The sequence below is a fragment of the Cyprinus carpio genome, chromosome B17 (assembly GCF_018340385.1).
Source record: "Cyprinus carpio isolate SPL01 chromosome B17, ASM1834038v1, whole genome shotgun sequence".
NCBI classification, from domain to species: domain Eukaryota; kingdom Metazoa; phylum Chordata; class Actinopteri; order Cypriniformes; family Cyprinidae; genus Cyprinus; species Cyprinus carpio.
The window spans coordinates 370,264-386,057 of record NC_056613.1 but is presented as its reverse complement, the minus strand read 5'-3'; the positions used below and the strand labels follow the sequence as shown (position 1 = coordinate 386,057).

The 15,794-nt window shown below is 30.2% G+C and overlaps 1 protein-coding gene across 1 annotated transcript in view; it reads right to left on the bottom strand.

Moving 5' to 3' along the window:
- Positions 1–326: 326 nt before the first annotated feature.
- LOC109107413 (RAC-alpha serine/threonine-protein kinase-like) overlaps positions 327–15,794 on the bottom strand; it is a 55,805-nt gene continuing 40,337 nt past the window's right edge. Inside the window, exons 7-15 of the mRNA XM_042743135.1 lie at positions 14,545–14,610; positions 13,486–13,554; positions 13,358–13,407; positions 13,233–13,320; positions 10,702–10,830; positions 4,673–4,887; positions 3,522–3,609; positions 2,302–2,404; positions 327–897 (exon numbers count right to left, since the gene is read on the bottom strand). Of these exons, the coding sequence (XP_042599069.1) occupies positions 818–897; positions 2,302–2,404; positions 3,522–3,609; positions 4,673–4,887; positions 10,702–10,830; positions 13,233–13,320; positions 13,358–13,407; positions 13,486–13,554; positions 14,545–14,610 (888 nt within the window). The 3' untranslated portion in view covers positions 327–817. The remainder of the gene's footprint in view (positions 898–2,301; positions 2,405–3,521; positions 3,610–4,672; positions 4,888–10,701; positions 10,831–13,232; positions 13,321–13,357; positions 13,408–13,485; positions 13,555–14,544; positions 14,611–15,794) is intronic.

The following is a 15,794-nucleotide window of genomic DNA, read 5'->3' as shown; positions in this document are numbered from 1 at the left end:
AACCCAGAATAATTTATTCAATGTCAAAAATGGAAAGGTAACATGAAAAAAAAAAAAAAAGTTTTCACTAATAAAAAAAAACCTGTAATGACTCAGTTTTATAAAATTGCATCATAAAATCCATTTAAACTCTAAATTCTTTAAATTCTCATGCACACATTTGATTTGTACCTATCATTATTCTCATTTGATTCTCATCATTTTTTGGTCCTAAAAACAGGCTTTATTTTCTTAAAGCAAAACACAATTGCTTATTTTTCTTTTTGATTGAAATATGATTCAGAAATGTTCTAGACAGCTTTCACTCCTTAACTCCATTGGTGGGGGTTTTAATAAGTTAATTTGGTGTGTTAAGTGCACATTTTAATAATTAAAAAAAAAAAAATTTATCTACATGTCTACTATATTGCACATTCGATGCAAATGCAAGTGAAATTTAGTCTGAAAATACTTCGGGGGTCGAGAAAAATTGCGTAAAATTACAAATGTAGCAGAATTAGATATTCTAGGTATTCATAGAAAAGCTGCTATTCTGCTGTACTTTCTGTACGTTTCAATTGGTCACTTCATAAAACTGGTGTTTTTGGATGTAAATACAGTAATATTTGGCATGCCGTTAGTTTCCGGATTAAAGAAGTGCTACACAATCAGTCTGAGTGGAAATGTTAGTGTTCCCTCTCATATCCTCAGAAAACATCATGAAATCAAAGGCCACAGAAGCAACGTGGAACGGACGAACATCACAGATCCAGACGCGGTAAACGTGGTAAACGTGGTAAACCGCTGCAGTGCTGGGTCTCAGAGCAGTTGTGTGGGTTTACGCCGTTCCGCTGGCCGAGTACGAGAACTGCGGGAAGTGTGGCCTCCTCTCGCTGTCGAACGACTCCATGCTGTCATCTGATCAAAACACACAAACATTCAGAATACACTCCTCTGACCTGAAAGAAAGCCAGCAGCCACAACGTGCATGCAAAGTTAGTCTATTCAGGAAAATAGCTGCGATTTGTGGTTTGGGGGGCACTTACTTTTGCTCAAAATGCTTTGAGGACACAAATGTGAAGTACAGGTGTTTGTCAGGCCAGAATATTAACTGTAATACTAATTTGTGCACAAATGAATACCAGAGAGTTGCTGGTCCCCATTGATTTACATAGTATGCAATCAAATACAATGGAAGTCAATGGGTGCCGTCAACTCTTTATTCTTTAAAACATCTTCTTTTGTGTTCAGCAGAAGAAAGAAACTCATACAGGTTTGGAACAACATTAGGGAGAGTAAATGATGACAGGATTCAGTTTTGGATGAACTGTCTCTTTAAATGGAAACAAAGGAAAAAAATGGTTACATCGTGGCCGTGGTTTACGAAAGCGAAGGAATGAATGAGTAAATGAACTGGGAATGAATTCTTCATTTGTGGCCATGATATTAAAATGTTTTCCATACAAACCAAATGAAAAGTATTTTTCTTTGGAAATGGGCTTTACAGAGCTTTATTATAGACTGTTTGTTTTCAACGTGCTTAGATCAGTTACTGATGCTTAATTAACACTAAATTAAGCTTTGTGTTTCAATAGGCTTAAATAAAAAAAGTGTGTGAAATGATTCAATTTAGCCAAAAATGTATTTGATCAATTCAATGTAAAAAAAAAAACTAAATAAAAAAAACTGGTGTTTAGTTTTTATGTTAAAAAGACAATAAAAAGAAGTAAAATATTTTATTTTAAATTTAAAAAAATATATTTTATTAATTTTTATTTATTTTTTTATTTAAAAATATTTTGTTTTATTTTATATACTGGAGAGCAAAGAGAATAATTCATCAGATCTAAAAGTAGGAAATGAGAATTCTAATGAAAATCGTTACTGAGTATTGCATCATGAGATATTTTCACATAAATAGAAAAGGTTCACATTGTTGCTCACTTTGAGCTGCTAATTCTAAACTAGTGTCTGTTTTGCTCTTTCACGTCACACGTCTCACAAAATGTGATGCATTTTGTAGCACCTTTGCTTTTGATAACTTTTAGTGAGGTGAAGAAGTCTTGTATTCTCCATGAAGAACACATGATTCCTGTCTGAATCAGAGCCAGATTACAACTCTTTGATCAGTTCTCGGCCCATTTTCACATGTTGAAACCATCCTGGTTCTAGGGTCTGAATTACAGAATATTTAACTGCATCCAAGCAGCCACAGAAATCACAGATTTTGTGAAAAAAAACTCACTTTGTTTATTCTGTTCTAAAGTTCTGACTGTTAGTTAAATGATGTATTTGAAAACTTTTTTGATGAATGCATTGTACCTTGTCCCGGCGGCGTGATGGTGATGGTCTGTCCTGTGAACTCCTCGTCGAAATATCTGGTGTCTGTCTCTGAAGTCACCTGCGGTTTGAACGGAGGAACCAGCTGAGGAGCACAGAGAAACAGTCAGACGAGCACTTACACAACACTTCTGCACAAACTCAGATGTGACCCTGGAGCACAAAACCAGTCATAAGGGTCAGTTTTCAGAAATTGGGATTTATGCATCATCTGAAAGCTGAATAAATAATCTCTCCATTGATGTGTGGTTTGTTAGGAGGACAATATTTGTCTGAGATACAACTATTTGAAAATCTGGAATCTGAGGGAGCAAAAAAAATCTAAATATTGAGAAAATCATCTTTAAAGTCGTCCAAATGAAGTTCTTAGCAATGCATATTACTAATCAATAATTAAGTTTTGATATATTTATGGTAGGAAAAGTAGAAAATATCTTCATGGAACATGATCTTTACTTAATATCCTAATTATTTTTGGCATAAAAGAAAAATCTATAATTTTGACCCTTACAATGTATTGTTGTCTATTGCTACAAATATACCCCAGAGACTTTAAATTCAATTAAATTCAAAGAACTTTATTAATACTGGGGGAAAAATTGCTTTACATGCTACAGTGGCTCTCAGAAAGAAAGAAAGAAAAAGAAAATAATTAAAAATGAATAAATGCATACCCATCAATAAATTAAAAATGAATAAGTAAGACATACAAATAATAATACAAGACTATACCAATATAAATGGTAGTTTAGATCAAATGTAAAATTAATTCGGTGCAATAGAATGACAAATGTTGTGTATAATAAGTCCAGTGTGATAATGATAATTAAGTACAGTAGTTATATAGTATAAATATCAAAAAAAACTAATAAAAAAAAATAATAAAATAAAAATAACAAAAAAAATAAACTGTATTACAAACAAAAAACCCTAAATTCACATAAAACAAAAAAATTCACTTCACAAGAAAGACTGCAGATACATTACTCATAAATGTCCCGGCGCTTATAGAGAGGAGTTATGCAGCGTATGGCCACAGGTACAGTATAAAGGATCTTGACTGCTTATGTGCTCCAGGGTCACAAATATGAAATATAATTGTTCTTTAAACAATCAACTAGTTTTGCAATTCCTTCTCGTGCCACTAGTAGCCTCAGGAGCTTCAGTTGTGATCTCTCTGATGTTCGGAGTAGAGCTTGTACCTTCTTCTCGTAAACGTCCTGCCACTCAATTCCAGTGAAGAACTTGTGTTGCATGATTTCTTTGGCATCGTCCGGGCCGCCGCCTAACCTAAAACACACAAACACACACCGTCTCTATTACTGACACATCCTACAGGAGAAACACCTGCTGCAGGTCACGGGAAATATGACTGCACGTCTGTCAGCACTGCAGAAACTATCATCATACTCAGGATTGTACTGTTTTCCAGTACAAATATCTGAAAACATTCTTAAACTGATTGCAAAATGACATGATATTAAGTCTTAAATGTATCAAAATGAAGTGAGTTTATGCTTAAAACAAGAACAAATATCTGTCAGAGGGGACAGAAAAATCAACTCGTTTTCTCATTAAGTTTTCATTCCAATTAAAACATTTCTTTACTTGTTTTAAGCTTAAACTCTCTTAATTTTGGTACTTTTTGTGGTGAACAAGATTTCAGAATATTCAGATAAAAACATTCCAAAATCTAAGTCTAATCTAATCTTTTTTGTTTACCACAATAGTTATTATAATTTTCAATTAAGTTTTCATTTAAAAATTTTCCATTTGGTTTTAGTTGACGTTTCAGTGTCATTTTTATTCTTTTTAGATTATTTTTATTAGTCTTTTTGAATATGTCAAAGTTTTTTAATTTAATTTGTATTTGAGTTATTTTAGTACTCCAACTTGAACAAAAATGAGAAATGTTGCCTTGTTACTGTAACTAACTGGTTTTATATTTTATTTTATTGCAGTTAATGTTAATTTTACTTCAAGTGACAAAGTTATGTCAAGTTTTAGAAAAAAGAAAATCCTCTCACACAACATCAATATACATTAGATGACATTAGATATTAAGTCTTCTTTTCTGAAAAATGTACCAAAACGATATGAGTTTATGCATAAAGCAAGAAGAAATATATTCAAATTGAAGTTTCAAGTTTTCCCTTAGAATGAAGTGGATTTTTCTGACTCCTCTGGCAGATATTTGTTCTCGCTCTAAGCTTAAACTGATACATTTTTCAGAACACAAGGCTTCTGTTATTTAGCTTGTATCTTGATTTAAGAAAGTTGAGATATTTGTACAGCACAATAATGCAGTCTGAGAGCGTGATGCGTGGCAGTGCATGCTGGGATAGTGTGTGACCGTTGTTTGGGGTCCTTCTTGAGCAGGCCGGACAGCAGGGATTTGGCGTCGGGTGCGAGTGTTCGAGGGAAGCGGATGTCCTCCATCAGGATGAGCTCAAACAGACGCTCGTGATCCTGGTTATAGAACGGCAGACGGCCGCACATCATCTCATACATCACCACACCCAAACCCCACCAGTCCACCGCACGACCGTAATCATTGTCCTCCAGCACCTGCACACACACACACACACACACACACACACACACACACACACACACACACACACACACACACACACACGAGACAGTGTTTGCATGACTTCCAAGAGGAAAACAAATAGAGAGAGACTGATAACTGCAGTCAGAAGAGACTTTTCATTTGCCTCAAAACAGAATTTCTATAATTGTAAAATAAATAAATAAATAAATAAAGTTACTTTTATGAACGCAATTAATTAGACATGCTATTTGTTTAGTAAAATTTAATTAAACTGTTACAATGGATACTAATTAAAATGGAAAACAGGATTTAGTAAAAATAAAATAAAATATATTTAAAATTTAGTTGAACTTTTAACAAACTGTTGTTAAATTGTTCATGATTTCAATTATTAAATATGCTTTTTGATTACAAAAATTTTATTTAACTGTTAAAATAAAGTCAACAAATTAAAACAAAAAATTAAAACAATTAAAAAATTGTATTTGAAAACAAATAAACAAATAAATAAATAAATAGAAATCTGGTAAACATAAAAAAATTACAGTGGGCCTTAAAAATTATTTTTGTTAAACTTTTAATAAACTGTTGTTTAATTGCTCATGATTATAATTTAATAGACCTTTTTTTTTTTTTTTTTTACAATTAAAACAGAAAAATCCAGTCCAGAAAAATTAAAACGGAAAGACTTTACAATAATTTTTCATTTGTTAATGTATTAACTAACATGAACAAACCATGAACAATACATTTATTACAGTATTTATTCATCTCCGTTAACGTTAGTTAACTAATGAAACCTTATTGTAAAGTGTTATAAAAAAAAAAAAATACAGCAATTTGAAAAAATAAATAAAACAGATTTCCATAAAGGGGTCTAAAATATTTTTGTTAAACTTTTAATACATTTTTAAACTTTTAAAAAACAGTCCAGAAAAAATAAAAATTAAAGGGAAAAAATTTAGAATATAGAAAAATTAAAATGGAAAAACGGAACATATTATAGAACACTCTAAAAATAATTTTTTTGGTTAGACTTTTAATAAACTTGTTGTTAAATTGTTCATGACTTCAGTTAATTAGACATGCTTTTTGATAGCTAAAATTTAATTTAACCTTCAAAACTGAGTCCAGAAAATTAAAAATTAAAGCAGACATAGGCCCGTGTTTGATATGAAGGCGTGTGTGTTTGTGTGTGTCTCGGGGAGAGAATGACTCAGTGGTAAGGGGACGCCGCGGAGCTCTCGAATTACTGAGCGCTGTCTATTTCCAGAGCCGCGGTCATGTGACTGGACAGCTGGGCCTGCAGCTGAAGACCAGCACAGCTGTGAGACCCACGCCGACCCACAAACACAAACTAAAAACACAAAATCAAACCACACCACATCACGCCTCCCAACACTCACACCAGCCCCACACATCAGCTCCACAGAACTCAATCATTCCACTGAGCTTTCCATTTATGTTTTAGGTTTTTTTAAATATGTCTAGATGGCTTTTCAGTTTTAGATGTTTCAGTACTTCAACTTGAATGAAAATGAGGAACGCTGTATTGTTTAACTGAAATAAAATACATTTAAATATTTATAATAACATTTATTTAAAAAAATTATAAATGTATTTCTTTTCAAGTAACTGTTTATTAGAAATGGTAATATATTAAATAAAATATTTTAAATAATAATAATTACGGAAGTTGCAAGAACTGAATGTTACAGACATAATTTTATAGTTTATTATTATCATTTAAAATAATTTTTTACTTATTATTAATTATCACTATCACTGATATACTATTATAGTTTTTGTTAATATTATTTTGTTCGTATTCTTATTTATTTTTATATATTCAGTTTTCACTTTAATTTTAAAGTTTTAGTAATTTTGTTGTGTGTTCTTGTCATTTTTAAATTTGTTCAAATAGTTTTTTTTAGACTTAAATTTAAATTAAATAAAACATTTAAATGTTGCCTTGATAACATGGTGAATTAAAATAAGTTTAAGTTTTTTATATTTAATTTAATTTAATTTTTATTTTATTTCAAGTAACACTTTTTTTGTTATAGTTTTAATCTTGTAATAAAAGCCTGGCAGGAACCATGTTTTTTAAATAAAAGTTGTTGAGGTACCAAATTAATATAATAAATATGATGTCATTTTACATCTTGATACTTCGCTATAAAATAAGCATGTTTTGTTTTATTTTGAACATACAAAGCATCAGTCTGGTGTGCAGCATTCCAGAGCTCCAGACACACAACAAGCTCATTGTTTACAGCAGAACAACCTGTAACTGGCCCGGGCCCCACTCCAGAGGGGCCACCCGTCGCCATGGCAACCCCCCCCCCCAATCTCTCGACCCAGGCCCTGTTGTCATGTCAACACATGGACTGAACTGAAGTTGCCGAGTGAGAGAGAAAGAGAGGGACGGGTGACTCCGTGTCCTGTGCTGCTCTTTTGCCTACATTACTTTTAAGCATGTATAAAATATAATTATTTTATGTATAAATATATTTTTATACAATTTGAGTCTTATTGTTATTTTAAATAATACTAATATTATTAATAATAAAAAATATAATAATAAATAATATAAATAAATGTATCACATTAAATGTTTTGTTTATATATATATTTTTCAAAAATAGTTACAGATTTATTTTTATATTTTTAAGTCTTATTGTTATTTTTAATAATACTGATATTATTTACTTACTTTTTCTTTTCTTTTATATTTATGTGTCCTTTGCTGCTCTTTTGCATGCATTATTTTTTCAGAGTGTATAAATATAATTAGTTTTATGCATAAATATTAGTTCATATGTATTTTTAGATAACTTTTTATTCTTGTTGTTTTTTAAATAATTCTAATATTAATAATAATAATAATAATAATAACAAATATACAAAATAAAAAAAAAAAAAAAAAAAAAAAAATAATAAAAAAAAATAATATTAAAAAACAAAAATAAAATTTTTATTTTTATAATCAATAATATAAATAATATTTAATATAAAATAATTATATATTCAGTTTAATTTACCCCATAATGCATTTCATCACAACCTCCAAAAACAACCAAAAAAACATAAAACAAATTCAGATGGTTTGTGTGAGGAACAGGCATGAAAACGTTTCTCATATGCATGACTTCAGAAAGGTAATATAGCGCACAAGTCATATGAACTGCTGTTGTGATGTCTTCACGCTCTTTATTTAGTAATTTTGGGAGCTTTTACAGCGGAGATACTGCTAAACATCTTCTTTGGTGTTTAACATAAAAAATAAAGCTTTAAATGTTGACAGAATTACCCATTTTGGCCAATTTATCACAAACAATTTGTCACTGTTTAAGTGAAAATCAATGGAAATGTTCGAGTTATATTTCACAAAATCCAAATGGAAGCAAGTAAACAAACAAACAAATAAAAATACATTTAAAACATCAAGAATCACAATATATAAAAATATTATCAATTTTAAAAATATCAAATAAAATATATATAAATATCAACCCAACCATACATCCAAATATCATAAAATTACACTTTTTTGTAAGCTGAAACCCAATATTAACTTAAGTTGATATTTTAATCATTTTACAACACATTTTAACATTTAGCATCAATTTAAATGATGAATTATTTGAATTATTATTACTAAATTATCATGAAATTGTATTTGTTTACTTGCATTTCATGTGAGAAATAAACAGAAACTGGAGAATTGTGAACATGCCAATGTGTTGCTGAATTATTAAAATATTTAATATAACTAAATATTAATTTTATAATATTAACTTAATATTAACCTACTGAAATACCTTGGGGGTACTTCAAAAATACATCTAATATTCAAAACCAATGTAAATGATTAATTATGTAAATTATTATTTACATTATTTAAATTTTAAATTTTTATGATTTAATTAATTATTAGCTTATTTATTCTCTCACAAACCTGCAGTTCCACTTTATAAGAACAGAATATTAAAATCTAATCTCATCTCACTGATAAAGCATTTTCACTGAAGTATGGTAACTTTGTTTCAACAACTGTGCCTGTCACTTGTGGTGTTCCTCAGGGTTCTGTTATTGGCCCCATCTTATTTTCTTTGTATATGTTGCCTCTGGGATTAAATTTTTGCATTTAAGGATGCTTAGATATTGCCAGATATTTAGGCACATGGTCAGACTATTGCCATGACCAAGTAAAAAATCTAGGTGTTGTGTCAGAGCTGAAATTTGATAAGCAAGTTGCTTTTTCCAGATTAGTTCTATAGCTCGATTAAAGCCTATACTGTTGCAATGTTTTGTATGTGGGGTCCTCTCAGACCACTTTATCACGTTTGCAATAAGTGCAGAATGCAGCAGCTCAGCTGCTGGTGGGTGCTAAGAAAAGTCATCATATATCTCTACTACTTTGGCTTCTCTTAAGTTTTATCCTTTGAGAGGTTGGGATAGTATTCGATGTATTACTAGGCTGTGTGTTGTTTTTATGTTTTTGTATGCTGCTTGCACTGCACTTTGGTCTGCAGGTGCAGTTGTAAAGTGTTAATGAATGAATGAATGAATGAATAAAACTAGCTACTACACACTAACCCTAAACCCTTGAACTAAATCTTTTTTGCATTTATTGCACAATAAAACACAAACACAGAGAGAGTCCCCAGCAGAGGGCAGAGTTCAGGCTGGTTCACAGTGTGTTCGGCCCGCGGTCCCCTGATATCATGTGTTGTTGTGGGCAGCTGTGGGGTCAGCTGGAGCGCTGGTGGCCCTTCTGCTTCACCGGGACAGAAGCTCACGTTTCCCACAGCTCTGCCAAAACACGTCCCACAGAACCCAACACACCGGGCTAAAAACAACGCCGACGCAACTGTGTCAACACAACCAACCCTTCACCCAAACACACACACACACACACACACACACACACACACACACACACACACACACACTTGCATTACAGCTTCTTCAAGAGATTCACACAAACATTTCTCACTGAACAAGTGAATGTTCAAGGAAACGTCTAGGTCACATTTCACCACAAACTTAGATTACAGATAAAAAAATAAAAATAAAAAATTCAAAGCAAAAAAAAAATTACATATATATATAATAATATATATATATATATATATATATATATGATATATTTAAATATTTTTTACTATTATTTTTAAAAAATCTACTTTCATGTTTATTTTTTTATATATGTTTTTAGTTTTAAATAATACCAATATTATTTATTTTATTTACTTACTATGCTTCTTTCTTTTTCATTTACATTCTATTTACCTTTTTTCTTCTTTTTTTCCTTTTTTTTATTGGTTTACATTTATTTACATTATTTTTATTTATTTACATTGTATTTACTTTTTATTGGCTTTTTTATTTAGTTATCATTTATTTATATATTTACTATTTATTCATAATACAAAAATAATACAAATAAATGAATGGATTTAAATGAATCTCATCAAAAACTAGTCTTTGAATAAGGGTTTATATTGGACATCCCATAATTCCATGTTTCCCATCCTCCCTTCTATCGTGGCTTATTATTAATTAATAAAAACGTAAAATTTAAATAAATAATTTGAAAAGAAAAAGTCAAAATTCAATAATTTTAACACATAAATAATACAAACAAAAAACAAACAAAAAAAAAAAAAAAACCTAAATATTTTTTTGATAATCTTACATTTAATCTAAACCGAAATCAAACCGAAATCACAGAATCATCTGAATATGTTGAATTATAGAAATATTAACTTAAAATCTCAGTCAATATTTCTGTGACGGGTTTGGTGTGTTGTTCTCACCTCAGGGGCCAGATACTCTGGAGTCCCACAGAAGGTCTTCATCGTGGCTCCGTCTGTGATCCCCTCCTTACACAAACCAAAGTCAGTGATCTTAATGTGACCGTCTTTATCCAGCATCAGGTTTTCCAGCTGAGAGAGAAAACGATAGGAAAGAGACAGAAAACATTCAGCTTGTGATCATCTGATCATCTAATAAGAGTTTTCACAACAGTGACTGTCACCTTTCATCATATTTCCTCTAAATACATCTCAGAAAAACACTGAACCAACAGCTCCAGCAACATAAAAGTAAATAAAATCAATCAATAAAAAAGCTAAGGTACATAAGAAAATTTAAAATAGAAATATATAAATAAAAGCAAATTAATTAATTCATTAAAAACCTTTAAGAAATCAATTTTAAATATACATGAATCAGAAAAATAAAAAATAAAAAATACATAAATAAATAAAAATAAATAAATTAAATAAAAAGTAAATATATAAAAAGTAACTTGAAACAAAAGCTAATGAAAAGTATCTAATTAAATAAAATAAGCAAACAAAAAAAAAAAAAAAAAAAAAAAAAAAAATCAAAATTAAAAATATAAAAAAAAAGAAAAAGAAATAAAAAATAAACAAAAAATAAACAAAAATAAAATAAATTAATTTTAAAAAATGAACAGCGATTAAAAAGTAAAATAAAAATAAATTAATTTAAAAAATAAATAAATGAAAAGCAATTAAATTAATAAATTAATTAATTTGAAAAGTATAGTTTGCGGCATAAGTCTCTTTTTTTTTTTTTTTTTTTTTTTTACATATACTTAAGCAATCTGTTGCACTTAATTAATCTAAATCCAGTTCTTGTCAGTGATTTTTTTGGCCTGGCTTGTGTTGTGTTGTGATATGAAAATGTATAAAATGTAAAAAGATTAAACTCAGTTCAACACAATAACCCTGAAAGCTGAAATGTATCTCCAAATGAACTTTTTTTTAAATGGAAATAAGACGGCATCAGCGTGTGTGTGTGTGTGTGTGAGTGAGTGAGTGAGTGAGTGAGCGAGTGAGTGAGTGAGTGAGTGTGTGTGTGTGTGTGTGTGTGGTGTGTGTGTGTGTTTGGGTGTGTGTGTGTGTGTGTTTGTTGTGTTTGTGGTGTGTGTGTGTGTGTGTGTGTGTGTGTCTGAGTGAGTGAGTGTGTGTGCGTGCGTGTATGTGTGTGTGTGAGTGTGAGTGTGTGTGTGTGTGTCTGTGTGTGTGTGTGAGAGGGGTTTAATATAAGCACGTCTCAGTCACCTGGCAGCTGTATCTCACACACACACACACACACACACACACACACACACACACACACACACACCTGACAAACACTGAAACAGAGAAAGCACTTAACCAAGAAACCAAAAACATCTTAAACATACAAAGCAACTTTCCCATGAACCTGAGCAGCTCTGAAACAGAGAAAGCAAAGCACCATGCCACCACCTGAACCACAACAATCATCACAAAACACAAAACAACACACTCAAAAAACAAACACCATTACACTCCACAAACACACCAACTACTTCACCACTAATTAACAAAATCAAAAAACAGGATTATAACCACCGTTAAAAGTGACTTCAATAAAACAAATATAAAAACCTATAAAACTAAATAAAGAACACAAAAAATAAAACATTACTATAAAAAACACAGATTTTTTATATATATTTTTGGACATTTTAGATTATTTTAAAATTGTTTCATATTTTTCAATCTTTTATCAATCTGTATTAATAAAAAATAACAAAATACACACAAATTAACAATTAATCATAATTATTGTAATTAATACAAAAATAATATTATAAAATAAAAATATAAAAATAAATATATTTTTTAATGTATCAAACAAAATACTATAACTGTAATTCACAATTTAATTCATACTCTAGACTGTACTTCACAAATTTAATTTATATACAAATTATTATTATTAAAATTTTTAAATAAAAAACATAAAAAACACAACAATTTCAACAATTTTTAAAGTTACATAATGAAAAAATGATAATACAAGACTATAATATTTATGTTGTGTTGTGTGTGTGTGTGTGTGTGTGTGTGTGTGTGTGTGTGTGTTGTGTGTGGTGTGCATATATATAACATATCTAAGTATTAAATATTAGATGTATTTTTTTTTATTCGATTTTTGTAATTTTAGCACATTTCACCTCATTATAATGCTTTGAAAAATAAAATTTAAAATGTAATTTAACATTTAATTTACAAATAAATAAAAAACAAAAAAATCAAAACTTAAAAATAACACACTATAACACAATAAAAAATAGTGTCAAAACTTAAAAAAGAACACAAAACCTGGCTGGCACTGCAGTGCTGGGTGGAAAACATGAATATATTAACTATCATTGATGCGTGTGAAATATGAGCTGCGCGTGTTTTTGTGATATTCATTAATAAGTGACCACTGTGATAATGGATGAACTGGTTTATTAGTGATGAAATGACGCTGTATGATCAGATATGTTCTAATAAGTTCTAACCTTCAGGTCCCTGTAGACCACGTTTTTCTCTGAATGCAGGTAATCCAGCGCAGACACGATCTCTGCTCCGTAGAAACGCGCGAAATCTCTGGCTCCGTAAGGAACAAAAAAAACCCGCGCTGCGCGGATCCCGGGCTCGGGAGAAAACCCGGTCCCGAGACAAGTGGAAGAAAAGCTGCGGGAGAAAGGAGCGCTGCAGCGATTAAAGCATCAGATCACTGCAAACCATCACCTGATCTGAGCTTATCCTCACCTCTCCTCCGTTTGCGTACTCCATGACGAAACACAAACGGTCGTGGGTTTGGAAAGAGTACTTCAGAGCCTACACAAACACAAACAACAGTGTATTAAATCATCATCATCATAACAATAATAATATATGCGATAAAGACATTGGAATACAAACAACGTGTAAAATAACTACTAATTAGTAATGAATAATTATTATGATAATTTAATGTATACATATATATTAAGAAACATTTGTGTGTGTGTGTGTGTGTGTATATATATATATAGATATATCATAATATTTTATAAGAATAATTATTACTAATATTTTATACACAACACATATATGATAAAGAGATTCGAAGAGACAATTTAATTTAAATAAATACAATGTAGTAAATAATAATTAGAATTATATATATATATATTACGTAAAGAACAATGCATCAAATGATAATAAATAAGAAAAAAAATATAGTATTGATATTGATTTTTTACAAAATCTAAACATTCATAAATCTATATAAATGTATGTGCACAATGGCATATTAAATATTTTTTTCAAGGAAATTAATCAGAATGAAGTGTTTTTATACTTAAAACTTTCCAGTGGAGTCAGAACAATAAACAACATTTAAAGAGAAAACATTTATTTTTCTGACACCAGTGGCAGGTTATTTATTTATTTATTTATTTTTTGCAGATTTAAGCATAAACACATTTAATTTTCATAAATTCTCAGGAAAAAAAATGTAATGCACAAAAAATGTAAACACATCTTGATTTAAGAATGCTTCTATACACACAAATACTGAGGAAGAAAATCACTTATTAAAGGAACAGCTCTGCAACGGAGGACTTTTATTATATAAAAGATAAATGAGGAAGTTTGATAAAGCAAGCTTCCTCCGTGATTTTATCTGGAAGACGTTAGATTGCGATCTCTGCTCCACATGTGCAAACATAATGACGCTTTCAGACAGATTTCCATGAGAAACCCGTTTAACGTCAGTCAGCTGAACTCTACAGCACACAGTGTGCATGATACACAGAGAGGATGAGGATGAGGAGGGTCTCTCACCGTGAGGAAGGGGTGTTTGGAGTTCTGCAGCACACGGTTCTCTGCGAGTGTGTGAGCCACTTCATCCTGAAACACACACAACAATGAACTGATCAAACATCTGAGCTTCACAACTGACTTCATGAGCTGCATCCCGGGATGCTTTTAGAGTTCAGACACTAAATATTATTCTCTTCCCCTTGAATAGTGCATCCAAAAAAAAACAAAAAAAAAAACAACAAATATAAAAATAGGCCCTGCACAGTGTCCCATGTACATTTTATTTGAGTGTTAAATTAAATCTTATGCAAATTTTACTTGCATGCCTTTTTTTTTTATTTCAACTTTTCATTTAATTTTAACTATTGGCTCAGTTAAATTGTATTAATCAAAAAAGCATGCCAAATTAGTTGAAACCATGAAACATATGCAATCTAACAACAATCACTTACCAGTTTAACAAAAAAGAAAAAAAAAAAAAAGTGGAGCCCTATGAATTTTTTAATTATTTATTATTATTATTATTATTTTTTATTTTATTCCGAAAGCATTCCTAATAAATTGAAATCATGATACGTATACAATTTAACAACAATTTGTTGAGTTAAAAAAAATAAGGGCCCTCTGTTTTATTTTTTACCAAATTCATTTTTTGTTTGTTTTTGAATTTTTCTCAATTCCATCCATTTTAATATTTTTAATTTTTCATTTAAGTTTAACCATTAAATTTTATCAATCAAAAAACATACCTAATTAAATTTAGAGCCCTATGAAATCCATTTTATTTTCCATCTTAATTTTTTTCTGGTTCAATTCTGTTTTAATGGTTTAATTAAATGTTAATAATAATAATTGAAAAACATGTCTAATCAATATAATGTATATAACTTTAAAAATTCTATAATTTATTAACATTTTTACAATAATATGGCCCTATGAAATGTGTTATGTTTTCATACGTTCTGTGTTGTCTGTTCGATGATTTAATCTAAAATCATTATTCAAAATCAAAAACTGTGGTATTCAAATGAATGCATTAAAAATTGTGCATTTAATTGATCTTCTAAAACATAACCAACTGAAAACTAACAATTCCTTTTATTTTGGGGCAAAAAGTTTAGCACCGTTATACAGAGGTTTACTGTTAAAATTAAAACATGGAAGAAAAATCTGTGATATTTCTTAAAAATATATCGTTTTATCAGTCAGTCAAGTATCTCCAACATTTCTCTCCACATCAGACCGATCCTTCAGTGATGTGTTTAGAAGAT